Source organism: Vanacampus margaritifer, chromosome 1 (assembly GCF_051991255.1).
Source record: "Vanacampus margaritifer isolate UIUO_Vmar chromosome 1, RoL_Vmar_1.0, whole genome shotgun sequence".
Classification (NCBI taxonomy): Eukaryota; Metazoa; Chordata; class Actinopteri; order Syngnathiformes; family Syngnathidae; genus Vanacampus; species Vanacampus margaritifer.
Window position 1 is genome coordinate 47,223,379 of NC_135432.1, and position 25,552 is coordinate 47,248,930.

The following is a 25,552-nucleotide window of genomic DNA, read 5'->3' on the forward strand; positions in this document are numbered from 1 at the left end:
ACGGTAAGAAACTTGTGAGGATACATTGAAACTGGCTTTCGTGTGGACGGGGGGCCATAGATTCAACAAAAAACCCACTAATTACACAACAAGGGACACTTGGTCGAGACACAAGTGGCAGAGGGCATTGATTGGTTGACACACAGGGGAAGGGAAGAGACACACAGGTGGACGTAGTTAGACATGACAAGACAAGGGGAGACACAAGGAACTAGGGTGTTAAAAAAAAATAGATTCGGCAATATATCGCAATATTACAGTGCGCAATTCTTGAATCGATTCGATATGCGGCCGAATCGTTTTTTAAAAATCAAGTAATTATGGGAATATTCAACAAAAAGTCTTACTTAGGGCTAGGACTCACACATTAAGCATAGAAGAATGTTATATTAATGGAACATTAAGCCTTAATATTTTATTTCAGTGCTGTTCAAACATGAAACAGACTGAACATAAAAAATGCTTTTTTTTTGCAGGATGAAGACCTAATGGAAATCTTAAGTAGATTACAGAGGAACACAAGGCAGTCAAGATCAAGGCCTGGCTGCCAAACTGCGTAAATGGAAGGGCACGAATGGATGCGACATCAATGTCGGCGGCTGTTAGTTCGAGAAAGGAACCGAGGTGACCTACCCACCAAATGTTCAGAGGATTCTCACATCTTCCCACAGAAATGTAGAGCAAAGAGAAGAACAATAATTGTTGGGCAAGGAGTCCACCAGCAGGAATTCGGAAATGTTGCCCAAGGTTACAAGGGCAACATCATCCACACTACCAAGTACAGTTTGTTGACCTTCCTCCCTATGAACCTGTTTCAGCAGTTTCACAGGTCAGATTTTACATGAATGTGTAACAAATGTGTTTAGTATTTACATGTATCAAAATTTCAACCTTACCACCTTTCAAGAATGACTCCCATTCCTTTCAAATTATTTATTACTTGCCGCAGATTAAAAATAGCATTAATTTTCCTATGGAAAATCACAAGATATAGTGTTCCAAATTATTATGCATGTAGGATTCAAGTTAAACATTTAAGTTGTAGCTTTTCTTGGGGAATTTTCTGCATATATTACTCCTGTATATTTTGATTCCTGACATTATGTCAATCGCAGACAGGTTTGAGATTTACTCTTCCAGGTGAGCCTTTCTGCAGGACAATTAAGGAGGTTGTTCACAATAATGATCTTTTTGCTAATGCAAGGCCTTGAATAAACTGGTGAATGGAATGAAAACACTGTACCAAGAATACTCAAAGGGGAAATAATCTAGAAACTGCTTTTTCGAGTACCTGCTCACCAATCAAGTTAGAAATTAAACAATCAAGTCAATCCATTGTTAGGTACCGGTTAACAAAAAAATGGCTCTGCCCACACACTGAGTTTCTCCGCCAGTGACTTGTCTTGACAATGGCTCGGTTGGGCAGAGCCACCATTGAAGCTTGGGATGGGCAACTGGTGGAACTCTTGAGTGACCCCTTGATTATTCCGCTGGCAAAAGGAAAACAATTGGGGGATTTTTTGCCCTTTTTTATAAACCATGAAAAATCTTCGGAAAACACTGATAACCATTCAATATAGATTTTGGTTTTTTTAATACAAAAAATGGTAATGGGTGAATGTGGAAAACGAAATCCTGGAGAGAAAAAAATACAAAAAGAAATGATTGAAAACGTATAAAAAAGAATATACAAATTTGCGAGTGCTAAAAAGAAGAACTGCGAATATGTATCAACTGTACTTTTAAGTGGTAATATCACCATTCACCATTAGATGGCAGACATGTCTTAGTTACACTTACACTGGGTCTTATACTGCTCTATACTACATGGGTAGGCCTAATGATTTCTTGGGGATTTGGAATGATATGCAGGATAAACATAGCACCTCAATAACATTAACATTTTGAGTGAGTTGAATATTCTGAAAAAATGCACAGAATGAATTCTTGCTCTTAATGTTGATTTGCTGTTTAGCAGTTCACTGGAAAAAAATATATAGATGGCCTTTGGTTATTTTGTTGTTTGCTTCCAACTCTTTGTTGTTCGGTTACGAGAGTGGATCTTTTCTACATGCAGTGAAAAATGTATTATGTATGCAGATATTTTTTGCATATTTAAAATAGTATTTTTGTCATAAATCTGTTTAGGTAGTGCATGGTCCTGTGTGGCACTGATGAAAAATTGTGCCCCCACCAGCATTTAAATTGCTTCCCTGTACTATATGATAGAAGATATAATAGGAGCCTAAAACATCTGCCGTAAAACAAGTATGTTAAAGGATCTTTGTGCAGTTTATCACTTTATTACTCGCGACTGCCACCTCTGGCCCAAAGTGTAACTGCAACATCTGTGTCAGGCTTGTTCATGGTACGCGTGCAAGTACGTGCACGATCTTATAGCAACAGCCACAGTTGACAAACAAAGACATGACTTCAAATGAGGTAAGAAAAACTCCACCTCTCCCCAAAGAAACTGAAGTGTGAGGGTCCGCACACTCTACTATAAAGGGAAGATAAAAGCTGATAGGTGCAGTCAGAGTAAAACAGTCAGGCCTCTTTGTAATCATCTGGGCATTAGTGAAGCATGCATGGATGTAGAAAAGGCTTTAATATTACCTTTATATATAACTGCACAATGCATCTTTTAGAAAAGATCTGCTGCACTAAAAAAAACAACCCCTAAACAAATCATCCTGCTTGATGGAAGCGGTAAAGGCCGTAAATTTATCTTTTCTCTGTCTTCCTAACTCTCCCCAAACTGGGAAAGTCCAGTAGCCTTGAGAGCTTGTTTTTTTTTTTTAATTCTTAGAAAATCGTTCTCAAGGATACAGTAGTTAGACCTTTTATAAAAGTTATTCTTGAACTAAAACAACTTTGTTTGTACGATGTAAATGTCATGATGACAAGTTTTATTATTTGTTTTTTATCAATTGACTTGATTAAATTTTGTTTTACCATTCCTGCATGCAGGGTCGCCAACCTCTACTTCCTGTTCTTGATTTTGCTGAACTGGGTGCCTGTGGTTGAAGCCTTTCAGAAAGAAATTACAATGATTCCTTTGCTGGTGGTACTCACTGTCATCGCTGTTAAAGATGCCTTGGAAGACTACAGACGCTATCACTTTGACAAAAAGATTAACAACAGTGCAGTAGAAGTGTATTGTCGGTAAGTGGTTCTTTGGCATTCAATTTCCGTGAAAAGTATGTGCGTATGTATTAAGGATGTCATGCGATTGAAATTTTTCTTTATTTAATTTTTTTATTTAACCAGGAAAATCCCATTGAGATCCGCAGATCTCTTTTTCCTGGCCAAGAGGCGCAATGCAACATTATGTACAGTTAAAACAGTAAATTAAAAACAGCAAAAGGTTAATGACTTCATTTCCAGGTCCTTTAAAATGGCATCAAACTGAGACAAAGCTATGAGATCTGGAAGTTGAATTGTCTTTTGTAAAAAAAATAAAAAATTACAATCTGTAGGTGCTCGAATCTAAAAACCATCTTTCCATCCAACCCGGGAATACAGTGATGAGTTTGTGGACCATTGTTTGTTATGAAGTGCAAGGAGGCATGAAAAACAGAGTCCAACATATGTAGAGCTTTGGCTGGGGCATGTGAGTATAAAAGGTCTCCATAATCAAGCAGAAGAAAAAATGTTGCAGCCACAAGTCTCTTCTTTGCATGGAAAGAAAAACACAACTTGTTTCTAAAATAGAAACTTAATTAAGGCGCAGTTTTGTTTTGTTTTTCACAAGAGAATCAATGTGAGGCTTAAAAGACAATGATGCATCAATTAAGATGCCCAAGTATTTATAAGCAATAACGACCTCAATCACTGAGACATCAGGAGCAACAATCGGGGAAACATTCTTCTGCTTGTCTTTACTATTAGAAAACACCATTACTTTTGTTTTGCTGGTATTTAAGGAAAGATTCAAGTCAGAAAAACTACAACAAACAGTCGTGAATGCATTTTGTAAATTGTTAATGGTTTCAGTGAGTGTAGCTGCGAAAGAATAGACAATCATGTCATTGCTCAGATTCTGCCCCACATCATTTATATAAATTGTAAACAGGAGCATGCCGAGAATAGATCCGTGTGGTACACCTCAAGTAACTGGCAGAACATCAAAACATTGGTCATCACATTTAATACTTTGCGTTCTTTCAGTAAGATAGTTAGAAATCCAACCAACTGATTGCTCTGAGAGTCCAATACCCTTTAACCGCTGCTTCAATATCTGATGATCTAGAGAATAAAATGCTTTGGTCAGATCTATAAAAACAGATACACATTTCTGTTTTCTGTCAATAGCAGAACAAACAACTTTAAAATTATGTTTAAAAGTTGTTAAATTAATCACATATTTTATATCTGTTCTAAATGTACAATAAAATATATTTTTCTAAGTTTTCATACTCTTGTTAACAAACGTGGAAAAAATGTTAAACTTATAGAATTATGACTGCGTCTATTAGTCAGTGATACAGTAATTTCATAATTCATGAAATTTAGTTAAAAAGATGTACTGTACTGTAAAAAACGAGTGTGAATTGATTTGTGTTGATGTCATTTTCCTGCCACTAGATGGCATTATTACATTTGTAAGACATGGGTGACACTAATCTTTAACATAAAGTAACTTGTGAAATTCTGCACATTTTTAAAATTGTAAAATACAGCTTGACCCCAGTCACCACAAATATTAAATTTATTTACTGACGATTGTGCCTGCTGCGTTGCAACTGGAATTCCCCCAGTACAGGCTTTCCAAGCAACGAGAGCACATTAAAATATTTGTGTGAATTGAGTTCCAAAATCTGTAAATGTTGTTGTGCGACTTTGGTAAGCGGGCTTGACAAACTGTCGGTTGGAGCATTTCCTGCCGACATACGCTGCACACCATAATTACTGGCATCCCTGGTTCAGAAGTGTTCTTTAGCTTTTAATAAATTCAAAGTTTTTGCGATGTTGCTTTAAAATCTTGACATCGTCAATCAACTATAACGTAAATGATTGTTGAAGGTATCTTAAAAGGAAGTGGAACTGGGTAGTCCACAATGTAAACACAGTATTTGTTGAAACTATAGTGTAAAGCAGCAAATCCACAAAACATTCTCAAATGAACTATCATGTTATGGGTGATTTTAACAGTGGTACAGGCTTAACAAAAGAATGGGGCAGAAATTGCATTGAATTTCTAATCCTCCTTTTAATCGTAATGATTAAGCAGTCTGTCTTCATGTGAGTCATAAAACATGAACCTTGGATTTGTTTGTAGAGTGTGTACCTTTTAAAGGTGTGGCAAAGATTTTGCTCATTCACTTCATATCTCCACCTGGATGGTTCAGAATGTTTATGTATTGCAAAGAAAGAATGTTTTTTTTCTTTTTAAATTAAACTCACCTCAAGAAAACCTCCGCTTCTAAAGAGAGAGATTTTTTAACTGCTCTCAATCCACCGGTAGACTGCAATAGACTCATGTAGCTCACATAGCTTGGCGCTTTCCTCTCATATTAGGGCTGTAAAGGGAACTATGCAGAAGAAGAGGATAGTCGTTTCTTCTATCATGGAGGATGACAGATTGTCTCAACTATTGAAGTTGTACAAAAACAACAAGATCCAGACTACAAAATACTCCCTCCTGTCTTTCTTGCCCAAGAATCTTTTTGAGCAGCTCCATCGCTTTGCCAATGTCTACTTCATCTTTTTGGCCGTTCTCAATTTTGTACCAGTAGTGGAAGCTTTCCAGCCAGAAATTGCCGTCGTCCCGATCCTTCTGGTTCTCTCTGTGACAGCCATCAAAGATATCTGGGAGGACTACCGCAGGTTTAGATCAGATCATTTGGTTAACAAAACTGTCTGCCATATTTACAGCAGGTTGGTTTTTTTATGCCATTGTTAATTTCTATGGAAATGTATGTATAATTTAACAGTTAATAGCATGTACTTTACTTTACTCACGACTACTATGGTAAGCATATAAATGCATTTAGATTTTCCTGATAGCTTTGACAAAAAAAACAAAAACAGGCCTGACTGTGTTAACTCATTCACTCCCAGCCATTTTCACTGAAGCAAACTCCTTTGCTCCCGGCTGTTTTACTGGATTTTGACTGATTTTGCAAGGTGCACATATTATTCGGTTATATTGCTATAAAAACATGGAACCTGCCAAAAGAAAGATTAGAGTCTCTTCTTTCATCTGGGAAAAAAGTATATTTGTATCTGTTTCCATTTTGCAGCTATTAGCATTAGAATATAGCTAAGTTTCATTATTATTCACAAATCTGTTGAAAACACTGGGAAAAAGAGCATGTTGCAACATGGCCCTGGTTGATCTCTTGTACTCTGCTGGCCATTTTTTGTAAAGACTACCATTGTTTTAAGCGAACTCTTCATGTCAAAAGCTGCATCAAAGCCTTCTTTATGTGCTAGCATAAAAAAGTATAAATATGTTTTTGGGAGTGAAAGGACAACGTAATAAAAAACGTACTTATACTAATGAGTTAAAATGTTACATATAAGCTTGGTAAGTTTACAACACGTTACAGCCGTACTACCCTGGCGTCCACTATAACAAATAAAAACATGAGATAACACCCCCCCAAAAAATCCAAGTTGTTCTTATGTAGGAGAAAAGAGTCAAAATCAGTAAAAAAATAAATTGCCAAGCAGTAAAAATGCGGGTGTGAAGGGGTTAAATGGTGTTGGAAGATAATTTAATGATTAACCTCTTAATATCCATGTGTGGTGTTCTCTTTTGATGGTTGTGAACATTGAATTGCCTGTTTTTTGAGTCGACATACACAGACGGCATCTTTATTCTCTGTTTATTTTTCTTCAGGAAGAAGAAAGTCTATAGTGTTATACGTTGGAAAGATGTTCAAGTTGGAGACTTTGTACGCCTATCTCGCAACGATGTCATCCCAGCTGACATTTTACTCCTGTATTCCTCTGATCCTCATGGCATATGTTACATTGAGACCGCCAACCTGGATGGAGAGACTAACCTGAAACAGAGACAGATTGTGGCAAGCCTTCCACTGCAGGTTCAGGTAAAAGGACTTTCTCATTTCATTGGCGCCAACACTCTTTTGGTTGCTTTTACATTGTATATTGTTCCATTAAAAATAATTTAAATAATTAAAAATAATTTTGAATTCCATAATTTAAATGTAATAAAAACTTTACAATGGATAGTAATCTTATGCCAGACTTTTTTTTGTAATCATCAGATTAAGTCAATTGTAGAATACTCAACTTAATTTAACTTTTTCATATTAAATTTTATGTTTTATTTTTTACACACTAATAACAATATTGTCACAAACTAAGTATATAAAAAAAACACACAAACAAAAAACAGGTGGAATCACATTTCCAAGCATTTTCGTATCCATTCCTCTTTCACTCAATTTAACTTTATTTGTAGAACACTTTTACAAGAACTACAGATTTAACAATTTAGTGCCGTACATAATCGAACATACTGTAAATGAAACAAAATAATTATATAACAAGAAGAATAAAAACTGTAAAGTTATAATTAAAGTATTTGTTTCTAATTGAATATATAAGCTGTGTTCCCTGCACATTGGCATTAAACATGCATACTAGAGGGTGAAACGGGAGTGAATTTTTCCATCCCATCCCGCTCCGACAGAAAACATCTAGTCCCAGACCATAGTAAAAAAAAAAAAAAAAAAAAAAAGGGGGATTAGGTTAGGAAATAAATAAATATCAATTTTCAACACTATTTCTATCAATCTCTTCTTACTGTTTACGTTTTCAAACGATCACTCATACAACATTCCTAGAAAATCGCAATACACCATCACTGGTGAGCTATACTGTATTTGGAAGAACAGGCCCGCAGGCAACTTGTGTCCATTGAGGGCTACGGGTTGCCTGCGGATACCACATTGGTGACCCCTGCTCTAAAACATGCAGGCCTGCAGCCCTCGAGGACCTGAATTTGAGACCTAATGCTCTAGACCAGTGATTCTTAACTATTGGTTGGGCCACCCGGGCTTCGGCCTACCTGGGTGGATTTTGCATGTTCTCCCCGTGCTTGCGTGGGTTTTCACCGGGTACTCCGGTTTCCTCCCACATTCCAAAGACATGCATGGCAGGTTAATTGAATACTCCAAATTGTCCCTAGGTGTGATTGTGAGTGTGGTTGTTTGTCTCTGTGTGCCCTGCGATTGGCTGGCAACCAGTTCAGGGTGTACCCCGCCTACTGCCCGAAGCCAGCTGGGATAGGCTCCAGCACCCCCGCGACCCTTGTGAGGAAAAAGCGGCCAAGAAAATGGATGGATGGATGGTTGGGCCACGAGCGCCATCTACTGGGCCGCAAAGGAATTTCAGTTTTGTAACTGTGGGCCACAACGGCAGCTTTGTACACATGTGGCAGTATTTTTAAAACCGAATATTTTCCCATCCTCCCCGTGTAGAAAAAAGAAAATCTGTCCACACTGCCTCTAACCTTGCCAGTAAGATGAATTTTTGCAATATTTGTTCACAAATATTACGAGAATCCATCTTGTACTGCTCCCGCTGATCCAATCAGGCGTTGTTTAGGGCGGGACATGCAGCTCTGACAAAACCAGGAAGCACCGATGCCGCTGGAAAGGAACAAACCTAATGTAACACTAGATGTTCGGGAAGACGAGAGTGTATTGTGGATCACGCCAAACAAAGGTCATGGGAAAGAAAACAGCATTCAGAGAGGGAATAGCTCCAGGGCAACTTTAACGACAACACAACGGTCTCAATTGCTCCCCCCCTCCTTTTCATGTATCCTTCCGCCAATTGCGCTCATTTACAATAGTTCCGTCCCCCCAAATCAGAAACAAAATAGATCACCACAAATATATATTTCAATGTGAAAATAAATCTTACACTAACATAGGCGAATCGACGCTGCAATTAATTATGTTCTCGCAGAATTACTCACCGTTTTCTTGTTGAATGTTGAACAGCAAGACGCGCTTTGTGCAATTTTATCTGGTAAAGATGTTCGTGCTTAAAATTAAAAAAAAAATCCTGATATGATAGTCCGTTGGTATCGAACCATCGATTGTACTAATGTGGCCCAAGCGGGGTTTTAACCCAGGTTCTCCGTGGTGGGAGGCAATTACTGCAAGCACTGAGCTAACTTGACTTATATTTTTGAAAAGTGTCATCTGATGCTGAAAGCTAACATGCATTTAATAATTTCAGTGAAATGTATAATCTATTAGTCAGTTGGAATACATATATACCACGTAGCATAATGACCATGGATATATTTGCAATGTACAGTCGGAGGTGGTATTTGAACCTGCAACCTCCCAACTTACTGGACAATGCACTTTATTGTGCCACCGAGCAGTATCAGACACCTGGCAAGGATGATCAATTATATGTATGGAAGTGGGCGTGGAAAGTGGTACTAAAGTTCAATGTCAGTCCCATTGAAAATGAATGGGGAAAAGTTCATATTTAACATTAAATTGTGCGAATACTCTGTCAAATCAGACGACATATTCCTAAGAAGGCGAGAATTTCAGCATTCCCACAAAAACGATATCGTCGCTTTTAATACCAAAAAGATTTTGTGGTCCGAGTGAAATTTTCTTCCGTGTTAGACAGTCTAAATGGCTCTGAGTGTTTAAGATTGCCGACCCCTGCTCTAGACCCTTGCCTCTTGGAGTCTTTATTGAAATTATTTCACTTTCCTTTTATTATTAGTACAGCCTCCCTCATACTTGCACAATGTGGCACAGCGAAATCCAGCTCGGTGGCACTTACAGTTGCAACCACACAGCCATAGTTGAGGGGGATTGAGCATCCCTTGCGGACATATTCCAGGACTGCCCAATATGGCACCCAGACTTTGGTTCTGTCATTCCATTCCCAACCCCACCCACTGGCATCTGGATTCTGTAGAGTTTTGAAGGGATTGCTTCCAGACAAAAGCTGCAAAGAGAGAAGAGTTCTAAAAACTACTCAACTGCTCGCATCAAGCTGGTGGTTTCCCATCACTTTAAATTAAGTGTTCATGTGTTAATGCCAATTATTAGATGATTTAAAACAGCCGGTTCACCAAACCAAATAAAAAACTATACGTGACACAACTTCTTTAGTTGTCCAATATTGTTTGTTCAATCTGTCGATTTTATTTCAATGGACAAATGAAGAGGAATTTGCATAGCTAGATTGCAAGATTGGTAATCAACATGGCGAATATATGTAAAATCACTGTACACTTACCTTTTATATAGGGTTCTTCTTGTCTTGGGAAATGTGAAACATCCAAAGGTGCCTCAATGGTTAATGAAACCAGGACAAAGCACATTGTTGGGGTTTTTATTTTTTATTTTTATTTTTTACATTTTGCAATGGACTGTACAACATTTTACTAAAACCAGCTGAATCCGATGGCAAACTTTGGTTAAACTGATTGAATAGGCCTACATTCATCTGGAGCATTTTATAGAACCTTGAAAAAATGTCTGCACCTTTTGTGACATGATATCAGAAATGGCCAATGCCCGATGAAGGATTTTGCAAAAGAATATTTGTCACACTAGAATGACGGTAACATGTTGAAAATTATTGCTTAAAGGTAAAGGGTTTAGAGGCTTGAATTGTATTATTTCATTTCAGAAAGCTGGGGACTTTTTCAAGGAAAAAGTGACCATGACAATAAATTGGGCATTAAAATGACTTTAAACAGGACAATACTATCAAAAATAGATTCCTTAAATCAAATCAAGAAGACAAAAATTTTGTTATACTGTACAACAATTTAAGACTAAAGGAAAGCTTCGAGGTTTCATTTGCCATCATTACATACATTCACAATTTTTTTCAGGCAAGAGTTGAAATTAAACATTTAACAGAATAGCTAGTTAGTTTTAATCAATGGTGTATTACTTTCGGATAACCTTTTTAATGGGTTTTCCCCCTAAGGGAGTGGAGTTTAACCCTGAGAGCTTCCACAGTCGTATTGAGTGTGAGAATCCCAACAACGACCTTGGCACGTTTCGAGGTTTTATGTAAGTAACATAATGAGGTCTATAGGGGCTCTTTGCACAAATCCACCACTTCCTTAACTCAATACCACGCCTTAATTTCCTGTCGTTCATGAGTGGACAAGCTGATTAATCCAGGTTTGCCTGACCTCAGTAACTACGGCGACAATGGCCAGACACACCTGGATTAATCAATTTGCCCACTCATGAAAGACAGGAAACAAAGGAGTGGTATTAAATTCAGGAAGTAGTCGAGCTGTGCAAAGAGCCCATTAATGGCTGACTTTGTTGTTTTTTTTTGTTTTGTTTTTTGCATAAAACTAGTATGTTTATTTAAAAAAATAATAATTTTTCAGGGAATACTCTAGCGGGACACGTGCTGGACTTGACAATAGCAACCTCCTGCTGAGAAGTTGCACTATTCGTAACACGGAGACTGTCGTTGGAATTGTGGTCTATGCTGGTAAGACGACAGCAGGTTATTAATATTTGGTTGCAGTTAAAGTGTTATGAAATGGACATAATGTAATCAATTTCAGTACTAACTTATTTTCAGTGACAACTTGTTTGGTAATGTGTAGGGTTTAGGCTCTTCTCTTTGTAACCAAATATGCTTTGCTGTTGTGTGACTCAGGACAAGAGACCAAAGCCATGATGAACAACAGTGGGCCGAGGTGTAAACGTAGCCAACTGGAAAATCACCTAAACACTGATATACTGTTGTGTGTGCTCTTGCTGATCATTATGTGTCTCACCACTGCTATAGGTGTGTACTCAAAATGAGATATAAAAAAAACAAGATGGCTTTTTTTTTTTTTACATTGTAGTGTTAATTTCATTAATGAAAACTAAACAAAAATAATTTCATCAACACACATTTTTCACTGGACTAAAACTATGCTAGACGAGACTAAAACCCTCATTAATAAACAATAACTGGGACGACTAATGAAAACAAGATAAAAATAAAACTTAATAAAAACTGGACTAAAATCTATGGACATTTTAGTTCATGAACAAAAACAAGATGAAAATGATATGATTTTGTAAAATCTTGTCTCATGTGACAATGATACGATCCCTTTCAAATCTAGTGAGTGCAATATGCATAAACACATGGGACAGACAGGAGGTGAAAAGTAAAAAAAAAAAAAAGAAGTAAATTATAGTTAGAACGTAACATTGTTCCAACAATAATGTTAATCCCACCGCTAACTAATGCTGACTAATTTACTAGCTCATAGCAACGGCCATAGTAGCTAGCCACTTGTTGATATACTGTAATTGTGTTTGATGTTTTTCATTAAAAAGATGAGATTTTTTTTTTATGTGAAATAGTTATAGTTTTAAAATAAAATTTTGAAAAAAGGGGGCTAAATGATTGTCCTGACTAAAACGTTAACAGTTTTAGATGAATAAATATATGTTTTCTTGGGCTAAAATGCTATATTTATAGTCGTCTAAAAATGGACTAAATAAAAACGGGATGAGTTTGACTAACTATGATAAAAATAAAAACTAACAAGTGTGATGGAAACTGAACTAAAACTGAGACTAAATTTATAAATGGTGAGTAAAATTAATAACACTAGTACATTGTTGACAATCAGTGTCAGTCAGTGTCTTCATGGACAACAGTATTTGTAAACATAACACTACATTCTAAACAGTATTTAAAATGAGATTGTGCCAGGGATTTTTTTTGCTATGGTTGTTATGTGTTTTCAGGGCATGGACTCTGGCTAAAACGGTTAAAAAATGCATTATTTTTGGTTGATGAAGAGACACCTCCTGCCCTGGCTGGCTTTTATGTTTTTTGGACCATGATAATTGTGCTGCAAGTAAGTTGGTCAAATGTACACCCCCCCCCCCCCCCCTCTGTGCCTACTTTGTGCTTAACTCATTCAAACCCAAAAAATTAAAAAAATATATATATATGTTTTTTAATACATTGTCCTTCACTCCCAAAAATTGATTTATACATTTTTTTGTTTTGGTTTTTAATGCTAGAGCATACAGAAGGCTTTGATATGAAGAGGTCGCTTTAAGCAATGGTAGTCTTACAAAAACGGCCAGCAGGTGGCAGTAGAGTATAAGAGATCAGCCAGGGCCATGTTGCAAACAAGCTCTTTTTGAAAGTGTTTTCAACAGGTTTGTGAATAATGATGAAACGTAACTATATTGTAATGCTAATTGTTGCAAAACGGAAACAGATACAAATAAACTTTTATTCCTGATGAAAGAAGAGACTCTCATCTTTCTTTTGGCAGGTTCCATGTTTTTATAGCAATAGAATATAATATTATGTAGACCTTTCAAAATCCAGTAGAACAGCCGGGAGTGAAGGTGGTTGCTTCAGAAAAAATGGCTGGTAGTGAATGAGTTAATCAAAATTAGCAGGCTCTAACTATTTTTCCCTTAACATTTTCCCCTTTATGTGATGTGTATTATGCCGCTAAACAATGGTATTGTTATTGACAGGTGCTGATTCCCATCTCCCTTTATGTGTCTATTGAGATTGTGAAGCTGGGTCAGATCTATTTTATTCAAAACGATCTTGACCTCTACAATGAGCATGCGGACTGCAGGATCAAATGCCGTGCTCTTAACATCACTGAGAACCTGGGTCAGATCCAGTATTTGTTCTCTGATAAGACAGGAACCCTAACAGAAAACAACATGGTGTTTCGCCGTTGCAGTATATATGGGGTTGAATATCCTCATGAGGAAAATGGTAAATTCTCCTTCAAAAATTCTATTTCAATAACAAAGGGTGGCGCTCCCCAATTTGCAAACAATCTAAAGTGCACTGTTTTAATCTCATGACATATTTTGTTTTTTAGGGGTGTTAGAAAAAATCGATCCGGCAATATATCGCGATATTATAGCACGCAATTCTCGAATCGATTCAATATGCGGCCGAATCGATTTTTAAACATCAATTTTTTATGGAAATATTCAACAAAACGTCTTACTTAGGGTTAGGATTTACACATTTAGCATGGAAGAATGTTATATTAATGGGACGTTAAACCTTAATATTTTATTTCAGTGCTGTTTAAACATGAAACAGACTGCAACCTGTTAAATGCAGTGGCTCACTGATAAGCCTGAATTTTCAGATAAATAAATATATTTTCATACAAATCTTACAGCGTACATGTACAAGTTTACTGATTTGTATTATCTAAATGTTTAAAAAAAATACAATAATTAATTTATGGATTCTTATCGGGATTAATCTGTATCGAATCGAATCGTGACCTATGAATCATGATACGAATCGAATCGCCAGTTAGCAGGCAATTTTACACCCCTAGTTTTTTTTTCTACTTCTTTTGTGTTATTTTTTTGTAGGTGGATTCCTTTGAAGAAAAAATAAATACATTTTTATTATTCTATATAATTTAGTTGCATTTGAAGGAGACAATGCTAATAATAATAATGATAATGATGATGATCACAATCAAAATAACCGACAACACTGGATAACACTAGGAAACAATTTGGGAGGAAAATCTTTTGAGTTTAATTTTAATGCTGATTAAACCTAAAATTGTCATGCTGATTCCAAATTTCTAGCATGTCAAGTTTTTTTCTTCACAGCATACCCTCCAGATAAGCAAAATTCCACAGATTAGCTGTAGTAAGACTGTAGTAAGAAGGACTGACTCCTGCTTGACACTCAGCATTCAGGGTTAGAATTAGGTGTTAGATCACCAGATGATTTCCGAGCGAGGCACCGCTGCTGCTCACGGCTCTGTCAGGGGATGGGTCAAATGCGGAGTGCAACTTTCATCCCACTAGGTGTTGCTGACAATCAATGGTACTTTAACCTTTAACAATTGAAACAATGCGGTGAGAGGTGTGTGTAGCACAGGTCAGTACTATCAATATCTGCAAACAGAAAGCCAGCATAGTAGGAATTAAGAGTATTAGTGCTGGCTTTTCTCTTAACCTTGAAACAGTATACCTCATTAACTGTCCGACCTAAAGATAACTTCCCGTAGACTCACCAGCAGCGTAAGGTGGTCAATGCAAAGTGTGCTTGTCGTGGTTTTTGGTTGGGTTAGGGTTAGTTTTGGTGTTTTCTGTCATGGGTTGGGTTTAGTTTGGGTTGTTTGATTTTTGTGTCCACACAGAGGTTTGAGGGGTCTGGAGTTGCCCGTGGTGAGAAGCACCGAGTAATTGTGGGCATATTTAATGCCCCCCGGCGTGGTGCCTGTACGTTGGGGTTTACCCTGTTGGATGAGAGGGTAGCCTCCTTCTGCCTTTGGGGGGGCTGTCTGTTGTATAGCAGTTCATATTACCCATCCTTCCTTGGAGAGGGGGGAGAACATTCCTGTGGAGACTGCATCGTTCTAGTGGTGGACGTTGCAACCTGGAAGGGCGTGATTGGGAGAAATTTGCGGTTGCATGTCTTGGACTCCCGGGTGAAGAAAGGGGTAGAGCTGTCAACCCATCACCAGATGGTGGTGTGTTGGTTTTGATGGTGGGGGAAGATGCCGTTCCGACCTGGTAGACCCAAACATAGGGTGAGAATCTTGGTCATTCTTGGAAGGGGGGATTCAGAGTAGAGTCCATGCTCCTCCGCGTTTAGAGGAGTCAGATGAGGGGGCTCAGGCAACTTTTGTCAGGATGCCTTCTGGACGCCACCCTGGTGAGTTGTTGCTGGCACATCCTACTGGGAAGAGACCCCGGGGACAACCCAGGACATGCTGGAGAGACTGTGTATTCCAGTTAGCCTGGGAACACGTCGGGATTCTCCTGGAAGAGCTCGACGAATTGGCTGGCAAGAGAAAAGTCTGGGCTTCCCTACTAAAGCTGCTGCCCTGTGACCTGACCCCCAATAAGTAGAAGATGTGGATGATGGATAATAATGTCAATGAGGATTTTGTTAGATGCAAGTTATGACAATTTCACTTAATTTGTCCATCTTCCAACTGCATGAAACATCTCACAAAAAATATTTCGCTCACTTGTTGAAATTCTATTTTTGTGTGATGTTTGTCAGGTCGTAGACTGGAAATGTATGAGGCAGAGAAGAATGAAACTGCTGGTTGCTCTGGAACTCTAAAATCTGCTTGCAGACGTACTGATAAATCTCCGAGCTGCCGTCCCTTCAGCTGTAACTGCAGTTCAGTATACCTTCACACACTCACTGCTAGGTCTGAAGAAGACGAGCAACTGTCGAATCACTTCCTTCCTGGGACCAGTGCCTTTTGCAGCCGAATGGTTAGTTACAGACAGCCTGAAAAATACTCTACGCAGTAGTCCATTTTCATGCTCCATCAAACATGATAATTACCTGGCTGCTATATCATGAATTTATTTTCTCTTTTTCCAGAATCTCTTGCCCGTTCATTAGATTTAGCTCTATAATACTGTATACTTGCAGTATAATGGAAAAGCTTCTTCCTCTTTGTAGGACCCATTATAAGTCTGTTTCTTGGCCCGACTTTCAATGAATCATATTTCTAACATGTCTATATACTGTATTACCTTCTGTCAGTCCAGAACGTCTATTACTTATAATTCACTTTGCACTCTTTTGTTTGAAAACACTCAAAGGGATGCACCTTAATTGAATATTTAAACACTTAATCAATGATATTTAGAAATCTAGAACTTTATAATCAGGGTTGGGAAATCCAGGTCCAGAAAGTCAAAACCTTGCCACTGATGAGCTTTAGCCACAGGTCCTACTCATCTGTCAGGTAAACAAGCTCGTCTCCACCTGTTGAGTAGAAGCACCTGTGGCTAGAACCAATATGTTTCAGAATTTTTACTTCCTGTACCTGGAGTGAGCTTCTTTTAGCAAAATGAGAAGCTAGAACAGGGATGGCGAGATCCCCTCCTCGAAGGCCGTAGTCCTTCCGGTCTAGTATACTTCCATTCTTCAACACAGCTAATTCATAATCAGCTCATCAGCAAGTTGTGCATAAACCTGACAACGATCCTGTTAATTGGAATCAGCTGCAGTTTCGAGTAGGGAAACCTCTAAACCTGCAGGCCCGCAGTTTGTCATACCTGAGCTAGAACTTTCCCTCAAGGTTCTTAAAGATTGTAAACAAATAACCTTGTCCTGCACCTTTTTATTCAGGCAAAGGAGGTGATACCAGACCCTGAGCTAGTGAAGAAGTTGAGCAGAGGTTGCTCTCCAATGCCGCCCTCTGGCAATGCCACTTTTGAAGCGACATCCAGTTTGGAACTCGCCTACATTACAGACTTTTTCCTGGCATTGGCTATTTGCAACAGTGTGATGGTTTCATCACCAATGCAGCCTCAACATGTGGTGAGTCAGAGTTTGGAGGGTTTTTTTTCCAGTAAAGAGAAAATTCTCTCACCTTGCTGAGAGTTTCGGCTGTCACTTTGTTAGAGTGAACAGCCGATTGGGTCAGGGAGCCTTTTTTTGAAGGTTTTTTAGAACTGCGCTGGTGAGAATATATGTTAGGTTCAGTTTACCTAGAACATTTTTATAAACAACAGACAAGGAAACAGCTGCAACATTAAAACCATCGCGGATATAAGTCATTATAATACAGACATTTTTCTTTGGCGCTCCGACAACAAAATGTTTCAGTCCTTATCTTGTGATAAGGGCACAGTTCCTATTCTGTAGTTGCAGAAGTAAGATTCAAACAAGGTTATACTGCTGAATAAATGACTTGCAATACTATAATAATAAATATGGGATAACTTATATACATATATTCTAACAATATATGGAAGGAAAATGGCCTTTTTTGTATGTAGAAAAAGTTTTAGACCTTTGTGTCCAGCTCACGAAAAATAGGAGCAAACACAAAAGTGTTGCGTTTTATGTTTTTGTTCATTTGTAAATCGCTTCGGTCTTCAGCTTGTTTTTTCCTCTTATGGTGTCTACCACTCCTTCCCTACAACAGGTGGCTGCGGCACAAACACCTCATAAGTCTCTGGATGATATCAAACAGATATTCCAGCGCTTCAGTTCCCCATTGTTCTCAGCCTTCTCCACCCATTCACCTACTCGGAACAGAGGCAGCTGTATAAAAACAGATGACATTTTGGGTAGTGGGAATTCAGACTCGGATGGGGCCAGTGACAATGCAAAGGACATGACAAACAGAGGCATTGTTGAGAATGACGCAGATGATGAACTACTATATGAGGCAGTGAGTCCAGACGAGGCTGCTCTGGTCCATGCAGCTCGAGCGTATCACTGCACCCTGCGGGGACGATCTGCAAATAGCCTCCTTGTAGACCTGCCTGGAATTAGTGCCCTGGTCGTCCAGCTGCTCCATATCCTGCCCTTTGACTCCAACAGGAAAAGGATGTCTGTGGTGGTCCGCCACCCTCTCACAGGACAAGTGATGGTCTTAACCAAGGGCGCAGATTCGGTCATCATGGATCTTGTGGAGACACCTAAAGGTAACAATATGAAGTGCAGACAGAAACAGTCAGTTTGATGATTAGCAGATATTTTGTGTACTGTTTAACGGGGTCATGTTTAGGGGCAGAAGAAACTCAGAAGACCTACAATCACATCAGGGAGAAAACCCAGAAGCATTTAGACAACTATGCTAGAGAAGGCCTCCGTACTCTTTGCATTGCTAAAAAGGTAACTACGCTTTTTAAATCTTGGCTCTTTTTTCCAGATGAAAATGTATTTAATTTTCTCTCTGAAGTAATGAATTTAAATGTATTTAGCATCTCTGGAACAAGCTGTGATTAAATAGTGGATATAAAAGGTCTATACATACCTGCTCCAACAAATAAATTTCACCGGATGTACATGTAGTATGCTTTTTGATCATAATTACAAAAGCTATATTTGGCCCAAATACGACACATCAGCCATACCTACAGTGAACCATGATGTTGTGGCAGCATCATGCTTTGGGGCTGTTTTCCTTCAGATGGAACTAGGGCCTTAAACAAGGTGAAAGGAATCATGAACAGTTCCAAAATGCTGGCTTTCTAGCAAAAAGAACGTACGGAAAAGCCTACTAGGACATCTGCAATACTGTATATCCGGGGTTAATCAGAGGGACTTATTCATGTCCCAATCTGATCACATGATCGGAAATCGGGGCCAGTCAATCTTCAGGCAGTGTTTCCACTAGGATTTCTTCCAGCAGCGGGGGCAGGTGTTCCGGGGGAACCGTGGCAACAAACGTGGCAAACAATTACTATCAATTAATTTACTCACGTTTGCCACATTGAGTTTGCACTTGGCCAAATTAACTTAGTCTACGTTTACACTGCAGGCAAATGCAACCCAAATCATTTTGTTTTGCCCAAATGAAACCTGTATCTGACTTTTTTATGTCAGTGTGAACATCTCAATTCAGATTTTTTTGGGGGGGGTCACTTTCATATGTGGTCCTAGATCAGATACGTATCCGAATTTTTGCAATGTGATCTCAGTGTGACCAGCCAGGTTGCATATATCCAACCTCTGTGTGATCAAAAGTCCAATATGCGATCTGCACGGGCGGGGAGAATACTCGGTAGACCTTCGTGAATCGGTGAAGTTGTTTCAAGTAACCGGTGCAGTTTTGTCTTATTGAGCGTGGGGATCTGGGGACTCAGAAAACCAGTCAGTGCCGACTGGTTTTCTCAGTCCCCCAGACCCAATAAAACAAAACTGCACCTTTTAGAGTGTCCTTTTATCGTGGGCAGTCTAAGGCACACCTGTGCACTAATCAGCATCTTGATATGGCACAGCTGTGGGTGGGATGGTGGGATGGATTCTCGGCAAAGGAGAAGTGCTCACAATCACAGATTTATACTGGTTTGTGAACAATATTCTTGGAGAAATGGTGATATTGTGTATGTGGAAGAAGTTTTAGATCTTTGAGTTCATCTCATAAAAAACTGGAGCAAAAACAATGGTGTTGCGTTTATATTTTTGTTTTGTATAATTCCAGTCTTTATTATATCTATTCCATGTTTTCCTGGTTGTGTGCTTGTTCCTATCTGCTGCTTTTAGCATCTACTGTACTGTACATTTGATGTGTTATCTTGCTAAGCAGCCATGGCTGGGGAAAAGATTGATGAATATAAGGACGTTTTTGAAGAAAAAAGTAAGTCACAATCAGTGCTGGTACTAACAATTAGTTAGTTGTGTCCAAACTTTTTGCAAAGAGGGCCAGATTTGGTAAGGTGAAAATGTGTGGGGGCCGACTATTTAGCCTGACATTCTTTGAACCATTAACATTAAATACAAATTAACTTTTTGGGATTTTTTTTTAATTACAAATGGCATACTTTTACTTTTACATTTTTTTTTACATTTAGGTTTTTACCGAAATCACAAACCACAAAAAATTAAGAAAACTATAAAGGATATCTAAGTTCATGTGAAACATTACATATTATTCACTATTATATGCTCACTGTAGGAAAAGTGCTGAAAACAAAACAATGATCACTGCATATTCAAACTGTGATTTTGACCATCACAAAAAAATTAATTAACTGAGATTTAAGAATTTATTCAACTCAGAGGACTTAACAAAGGTCTTGCCTGCACTAATATGAAGGGTGATACTGGGATCTTGACTGCAGTATGTAGTCCATGTCTGGCTCAAGAGCAGTGGTTTTGATGCGCAAGACGTCACGCAGGTGAGAGTCACTCAGTCTCGTCCTCATGCGGCTCTTGTTAATGTTCATAACGGAGAATGTCTTCTCGCACATGTATGTGGAGCCAAACAAGCTCAGCATTTTCTTAGCAAATGTCCGAATTGCTTGGAACCTGCCTTCATCCAGCTGGCGGTAGAAGTTGACAAGAGGGAGCTGTTGGTGCCGACTGCGATGCTCGGCGTCACACTGCAGCTCAATGAGCTCCAGTTGCAGGTGGTCTGGAGCGTCATCAGGGTCCACGGAGAAAGGAGAGGAAAAAAGCGTGATCTCCTTTTCAATAGCTGCAAAGTCCCGAAAGCGCTGCTGAAACTCCTCAACCAGAGATGAGATGTCTGCTGCATACTTTGTCATTTGCGCACTGATATTGATCTGTGGGAAACTGGTCACAATTTCCTGCAGCGACGGGAAATGTGCGGTATTGGGCTGCGCCTGTGACAGGTGTCTTTGGAAAAGTAGCAGCTTGGTCCGAAAGGCTTTGATGTGTGAATACAGTTGGCTTACCACTGCATTTTGCCCTTGAAGGCTTGTGTTCAGCGCATTCAGATGTCGCGTTATGTCAACTAAAAATCCCAAATCAGCCAGCCAAACAGGATCATTTAATTGTGGCATGGGTTGTCCCTTTTTAGTCAAGAATTGTCCAATTTCCTCCCTGAGAGAGAAGAAGCGCTGCAGCGCAGACCCCCGACTGAGCCACCTTACGTCAGTGTGATACAAAACATCTCCGTATTCAGCCTGGATGTCGAGAAGAAACTGTTGAAACTGGCGGTGGCACAGCGCTTTGGAGCGAATATAATTAATAGTCTTTATCACCGGTTTCATAACATTATCATATTTCATATATTTGGCACAGAGAACTTCTTGATGAATAATACAGTGGAGTTTAATAGCGCTGCCTCCTTCTTCGCTGACTTTGTTACAGACAAGGCTTGATAATCCACTCCGCTCGCCAGCCATGGCAGGTGCGCCGTCCGTAATAATCCCGGTGACTTTATTCCACTGTAGTTTCATGTCATCTACGGTGGAACAAACAGAAACAAATAAATCCGTTCCTCTTGTTTGGCCCTTCAGACTCTGGAGGTCCAGAAGCTCTTCACTCACGTTCATGTCATTGTCCACTCCTCTTAAAAAGATCAGTAACTGAGCGGTGTCGGACGCATCCGTGCTTTCATCGCACGCTAACGAGAAAAAGTCAAACTCAGTTCCTTTTGCCTCTAACTGTCTCTTAATATCTACTGAAACGTCTTCAATTCTCCGTACCACAGTATTACGAGCCAGGCAAATATTGGCAAACTCTTGCTTCTTCGCGGGACAAATTTTCTCAACCATTTTCATTACACAGTCTTTAATAAATTCACCCTCAGTGAAAGGTTTGCAGTGCTTTGCAATCAGCGTTGCCACTTCGTAGCTTGCCTTTGTGGCATTTTCATTTGACTCACGGACTCTTGTGAAAAAGCTTTGCTGTGCCGTTAAAACAGCTTCCAGTTGCTTCACTTTTTCACCGCGTTTGTTCCCAGTTAGCTTGTCGTAGCTAGCATGTTTCGTCTGGTAGTGCCTCTTGATGTTGAATTCCTTGAAAACAGCCACAGTCTCTTGGCAAATTAGGCAGACACAGTTGTTTCGTATTTCAGTGAAAAAATACTCAAATTTCCACTTGTCCTGGAAGCGGCGGCCCTCGCGGTCAACTTTCCTTTTTTTGTTTACAGACGCCATGTTAGAAATGGGCTGGGCTGAAACGATCACGCAAGGTCAAGGGTCACGGCGGCCAGAGTGCGGCCACAGGGCTACTGCCATCTTCTGGTGAAATGAAAAATATGAAAAATAGCTTTTTGTACACATGTATTTTATACTGTGGTCAACAGTGCTGGCGGGCCGCATATTATTGATTTCATGATAGAGGCCGCGGGCCGGTAAAAATTTGTCCACGGGCCGCAATTGGCCCGGGGGCCGGACTTTGGACATGTCTGATGTAGTCCATGTCTGGCTCAAGAGCAGTGGTTTTGATGCGCAAGACGTCACGCAGGTGAGAGTCACTCAGTCTCGTCCTCATGCAGCTCTTGTTAATGTTCATAACGGAGAATGTCTTCTCGCACATGTATGTGGAGCCAAACAAGCTCAGCATTTTCTTAGCAAATGTCCGAATTGCTTGGAACCTGCCTTCATCCAGCTGGCGGTAGAAGTTGACAAGAGGGAGCTGTTGGTGCCGACTGCGATGCTCGGCGTCACACTGCAGCTCAATGAGCTCCAGTTGCAGGTGGTCTGGAGCGTCATCAGGGTCCACGGAGAAAGGAGAGGAAAAAAGCGTGATCTCCTTTTCAATAGCTGCAAAGTCCCGAAAGCGCTGCTGAAACTCCTCAACCAGAGATGAGATGTCTGCTGCATACTTTGTCATTTGCGCACTGATATTGATCTGTGGGAAACTGGTCACAATTTCCTGCAGCGACGGGAAATGTGTGGTATTGGGCTGCGCCTGTGACAGGTGTCTTTGGAAAAGTAGCAGCTTGGTCCGAAAGGCTTTGATGTGTGAATACAGTTGGCTTACCACTGCATTTTGCCCTTGAAGGCTTGTGTTCAGCGCATTCAGATGTCGCGTTATGTCAACTAAAAATCCCAAATCAGCCAGCCAAACAGGATCATTTAATTGTGGCATGGGTTGTCCCTTTTTAGTCAAGAATTGTCCAATTTCCTCCCTGAGAGAGAAGAAGCGCTGCAGCGCAGACCCCCGACTGAGCCACCTTACGTCAGTGTGATACAAAACATCTCCGTATTCAGCCTGGATGTCGAGAAGAAACTGTTGAAACTGGCGGTGGCACAGCGCTTTGGAGCGAATATAATTAATAGTCTTTATCACCGGTTTCATAACATTATCATATTTCATATATTTGGCACAGAGAACTTCTTGATGAATAATACAGTGGAGTTTAATAGCGCTGCCTCCTTCTTCACTGACTTTGTTACAGACAAGGCTTGATAATCCACTCCGCTCGCCAGCCATGGCAGGTGCGCCGTCCGTAATAATCCCGGTGACTTTATTCCACTGTAGTTTCATGTCATCTACGGTGGAACAAACAGAAACAAATAAATCCGTTCCTCTTGTTTGGCCCTTCAGACTCTGGAGGTCCAGAAGCTCTTCACTCACGTTCATGTCATTGTCCACTCCTCTTAAAAAGATCAGTAACTGAGCGGTGTCGGACGCATCCGTGCTTTCATCGCACGCTAACGAGAAAAAGTCAAACTCAGTTCCTTTTGCCTCTAACTGTCTCTTAATATCTAATGAAACGTCTTCAATTCTCCGTACCACAGTATTACGAGCCAGGCAAATATTGGCAAACTCTTGCTTCTTCGCGGGACAAATTTTCTCAACCATTTTCATTACACAGTCTTTAATAAATTCACCCTCAGTGAAAGGTTTGCAGTGCTTTGCAATCAGCGTTGCCACTTCGTAGCTTGCCTTTGTGGCATTTTCATTTGACTCACGGACTCTTGTGAAAAAGCTTTGCTGTGCCGTTAAAACAGCTTCCAGTTGCTTCACTTTTTCACCGCGTTTGTTCCCAGTTAGCTTGTCGTAGCTAGCATGTTTCGTCTGGTAGTGCCTCTTGATGTTGAATTCCTTGAAAACAGCCACAGTCTCTTGGCAAATTAGGCAGACACAGTTGTTTCGTATTTCAGTGAAAAAATAGTCAAATTTCCACTTGTCCTGGAAGCGGCGGCCCTCGCGGTCAACTTTCCTTTTTTTGTTTACAGACGCCATGTTAGAAATGGGCTGGGCTGAAACGATCACGCAAGGTCAAGGGTCACGGCGGCCAGAGTGCGGCCACAGGGCTACTGCCATCTTCTGGTGAAATGAAAAATATGAAAAATAGCTTTCTGTACACATGTATTTTATACTGTGGTCAACAGTGCTGGCGGGCCGCATATTATTGATTTCATGATAGAGGCCGCGGGCCGGTAAAAATTTGTCCACGGGCCGCAATTGGCCCGGGGGCCGGACTTTGGACATGTCTGTCTTAGAGAAAGTGGGCGTGCTTTTAGTCCGCAGAGGTGGTGCAGGGGTGGATCCGCTCCTAATGTCGTCCAAAAGTGCCAACAGCTTGTTTTCTTAGGTTGGGAGGGACTGGTGCTTGGAGAGCAGAATGACCTAGAATTTCTCATAGAGGGGCGAATGGAGGAAAACACCACTTTGGTGACGTTTTTGGTGAGGAATAAGCATTTTAACATGGCTAAAAGCTCCAAAAAGTTGATTTTTTACATTGCTGTCACTTTAACCTGGAAAAAAAATATTTACACTTTCATATCAATTTAATATTTAATTTAGAAGTCTGAGTAATATTTTCCTTCAGGCAAGGTATTCACATTTGCGCCGAAATGTAATTTCTGTGACTTTAACGAGTATTTGGGACCAAACAGTTACTGTTAGCCAAATTCATGTCATTGGCCTCTATGCTGATAACTGTATGCGTTTCAATGTATCTTATAGGGGCAGGCAGAAGGAGAAGCTAAGGGAGAAACTACCATCAAAGTCAAGTCAAAGAGAACAAATGAATCCAGCGATAGCTCAAGAGACAGAGGAAGGTCAAGTTAATACACAGAGAGGAGAGCAAATGGGCAGAGACTGAAATTGATGAGTCAGCTGCAGCCACTCACTCCATGACATAGTCTGATTTACAGTAGATGACAAAAGCAGGCAGGTAAAGCTAAATGGCTACACACAAGATTCCTTTGGTACACAGAAGCGAGCATTTCACCACAGCTGTTTCAAAAAACATAATTGGTTAGAATATTCCTGCAACCAGAATAAAGCCTTTTGCTTCCCGTGTAGTAACAGAAACATCAATCATGATAACTTGGTCAGAGGTTGCAAGAATTGGAAGAAAGCTTTAGCCATCTTTAGCAAGCACAAAAGTACA

General features: G+C 39.8%; 1 protein-coding gene across 2 annotated transcripts in view; it reads left to right on the top strand.

Annotated features, from left to right (window-relative positions):
• Positions 1 to 25,552, top strand: part of atp10d (ATPase phospholipid transporting 10D) — a 43,302-nt gene that overhangs the window by 2,419 nt on the left and 15,331 nt on the right. The window contains exons 2-13 of one of the 2 annotated variants that reach the window (XM_077562590.1): positions 477 to 829; positions 2,971 to 3,165; positions 6,848 to 7,058; positions 10,960 to 11,045; positions 11,378 to 11,484; positions 11,656 to 11,787; positions 12,750 to 12,862; positions 13,503 to 13,755; positions 16,036 to 16,256; positions 17,125 to 17,316; positions 17,927 to 18,431; positions 18,515 to 18,621. In XM_077562590.1, the coding sequence (XP_077418716.1) occupies positions 561 to 829; positions 2,971 to 3,165; positions 6,848 to 7,058; positions 10,960 to 11,045; positions 11,378 to 11,484; positions 11,656 to 11,787; positions 12,750 to 12,862; positions 13,503 to 13,755; positions 16,036 to 16,256; positions 17,125 to 17,316; positions 17,927 to 18,431; positions 18,515 to 18,621 (2,391 nt within the window). In that variant the 5' untranslated portion in view covers positions 477 to 560. The remainder of the gene's footprint in view (positions 1 to 476; positions 830 to 2,970; positions 3,166 to 6,847; positions 7,059 to 10,959; positions 11,046 to 11,377; positions 11,485 to 11,655; positions 11,788 to 12,749; positions 12,863 to 13,502; positions 13,756 to 16,035; positions 16,257 to 17,124; positions 17,317 to 17,926; positions 18,432 to 18,514; positions 18,622 to 25,552) is intronic. The other variant, XM_077562642.1, reaches the window with a different exon arrangement.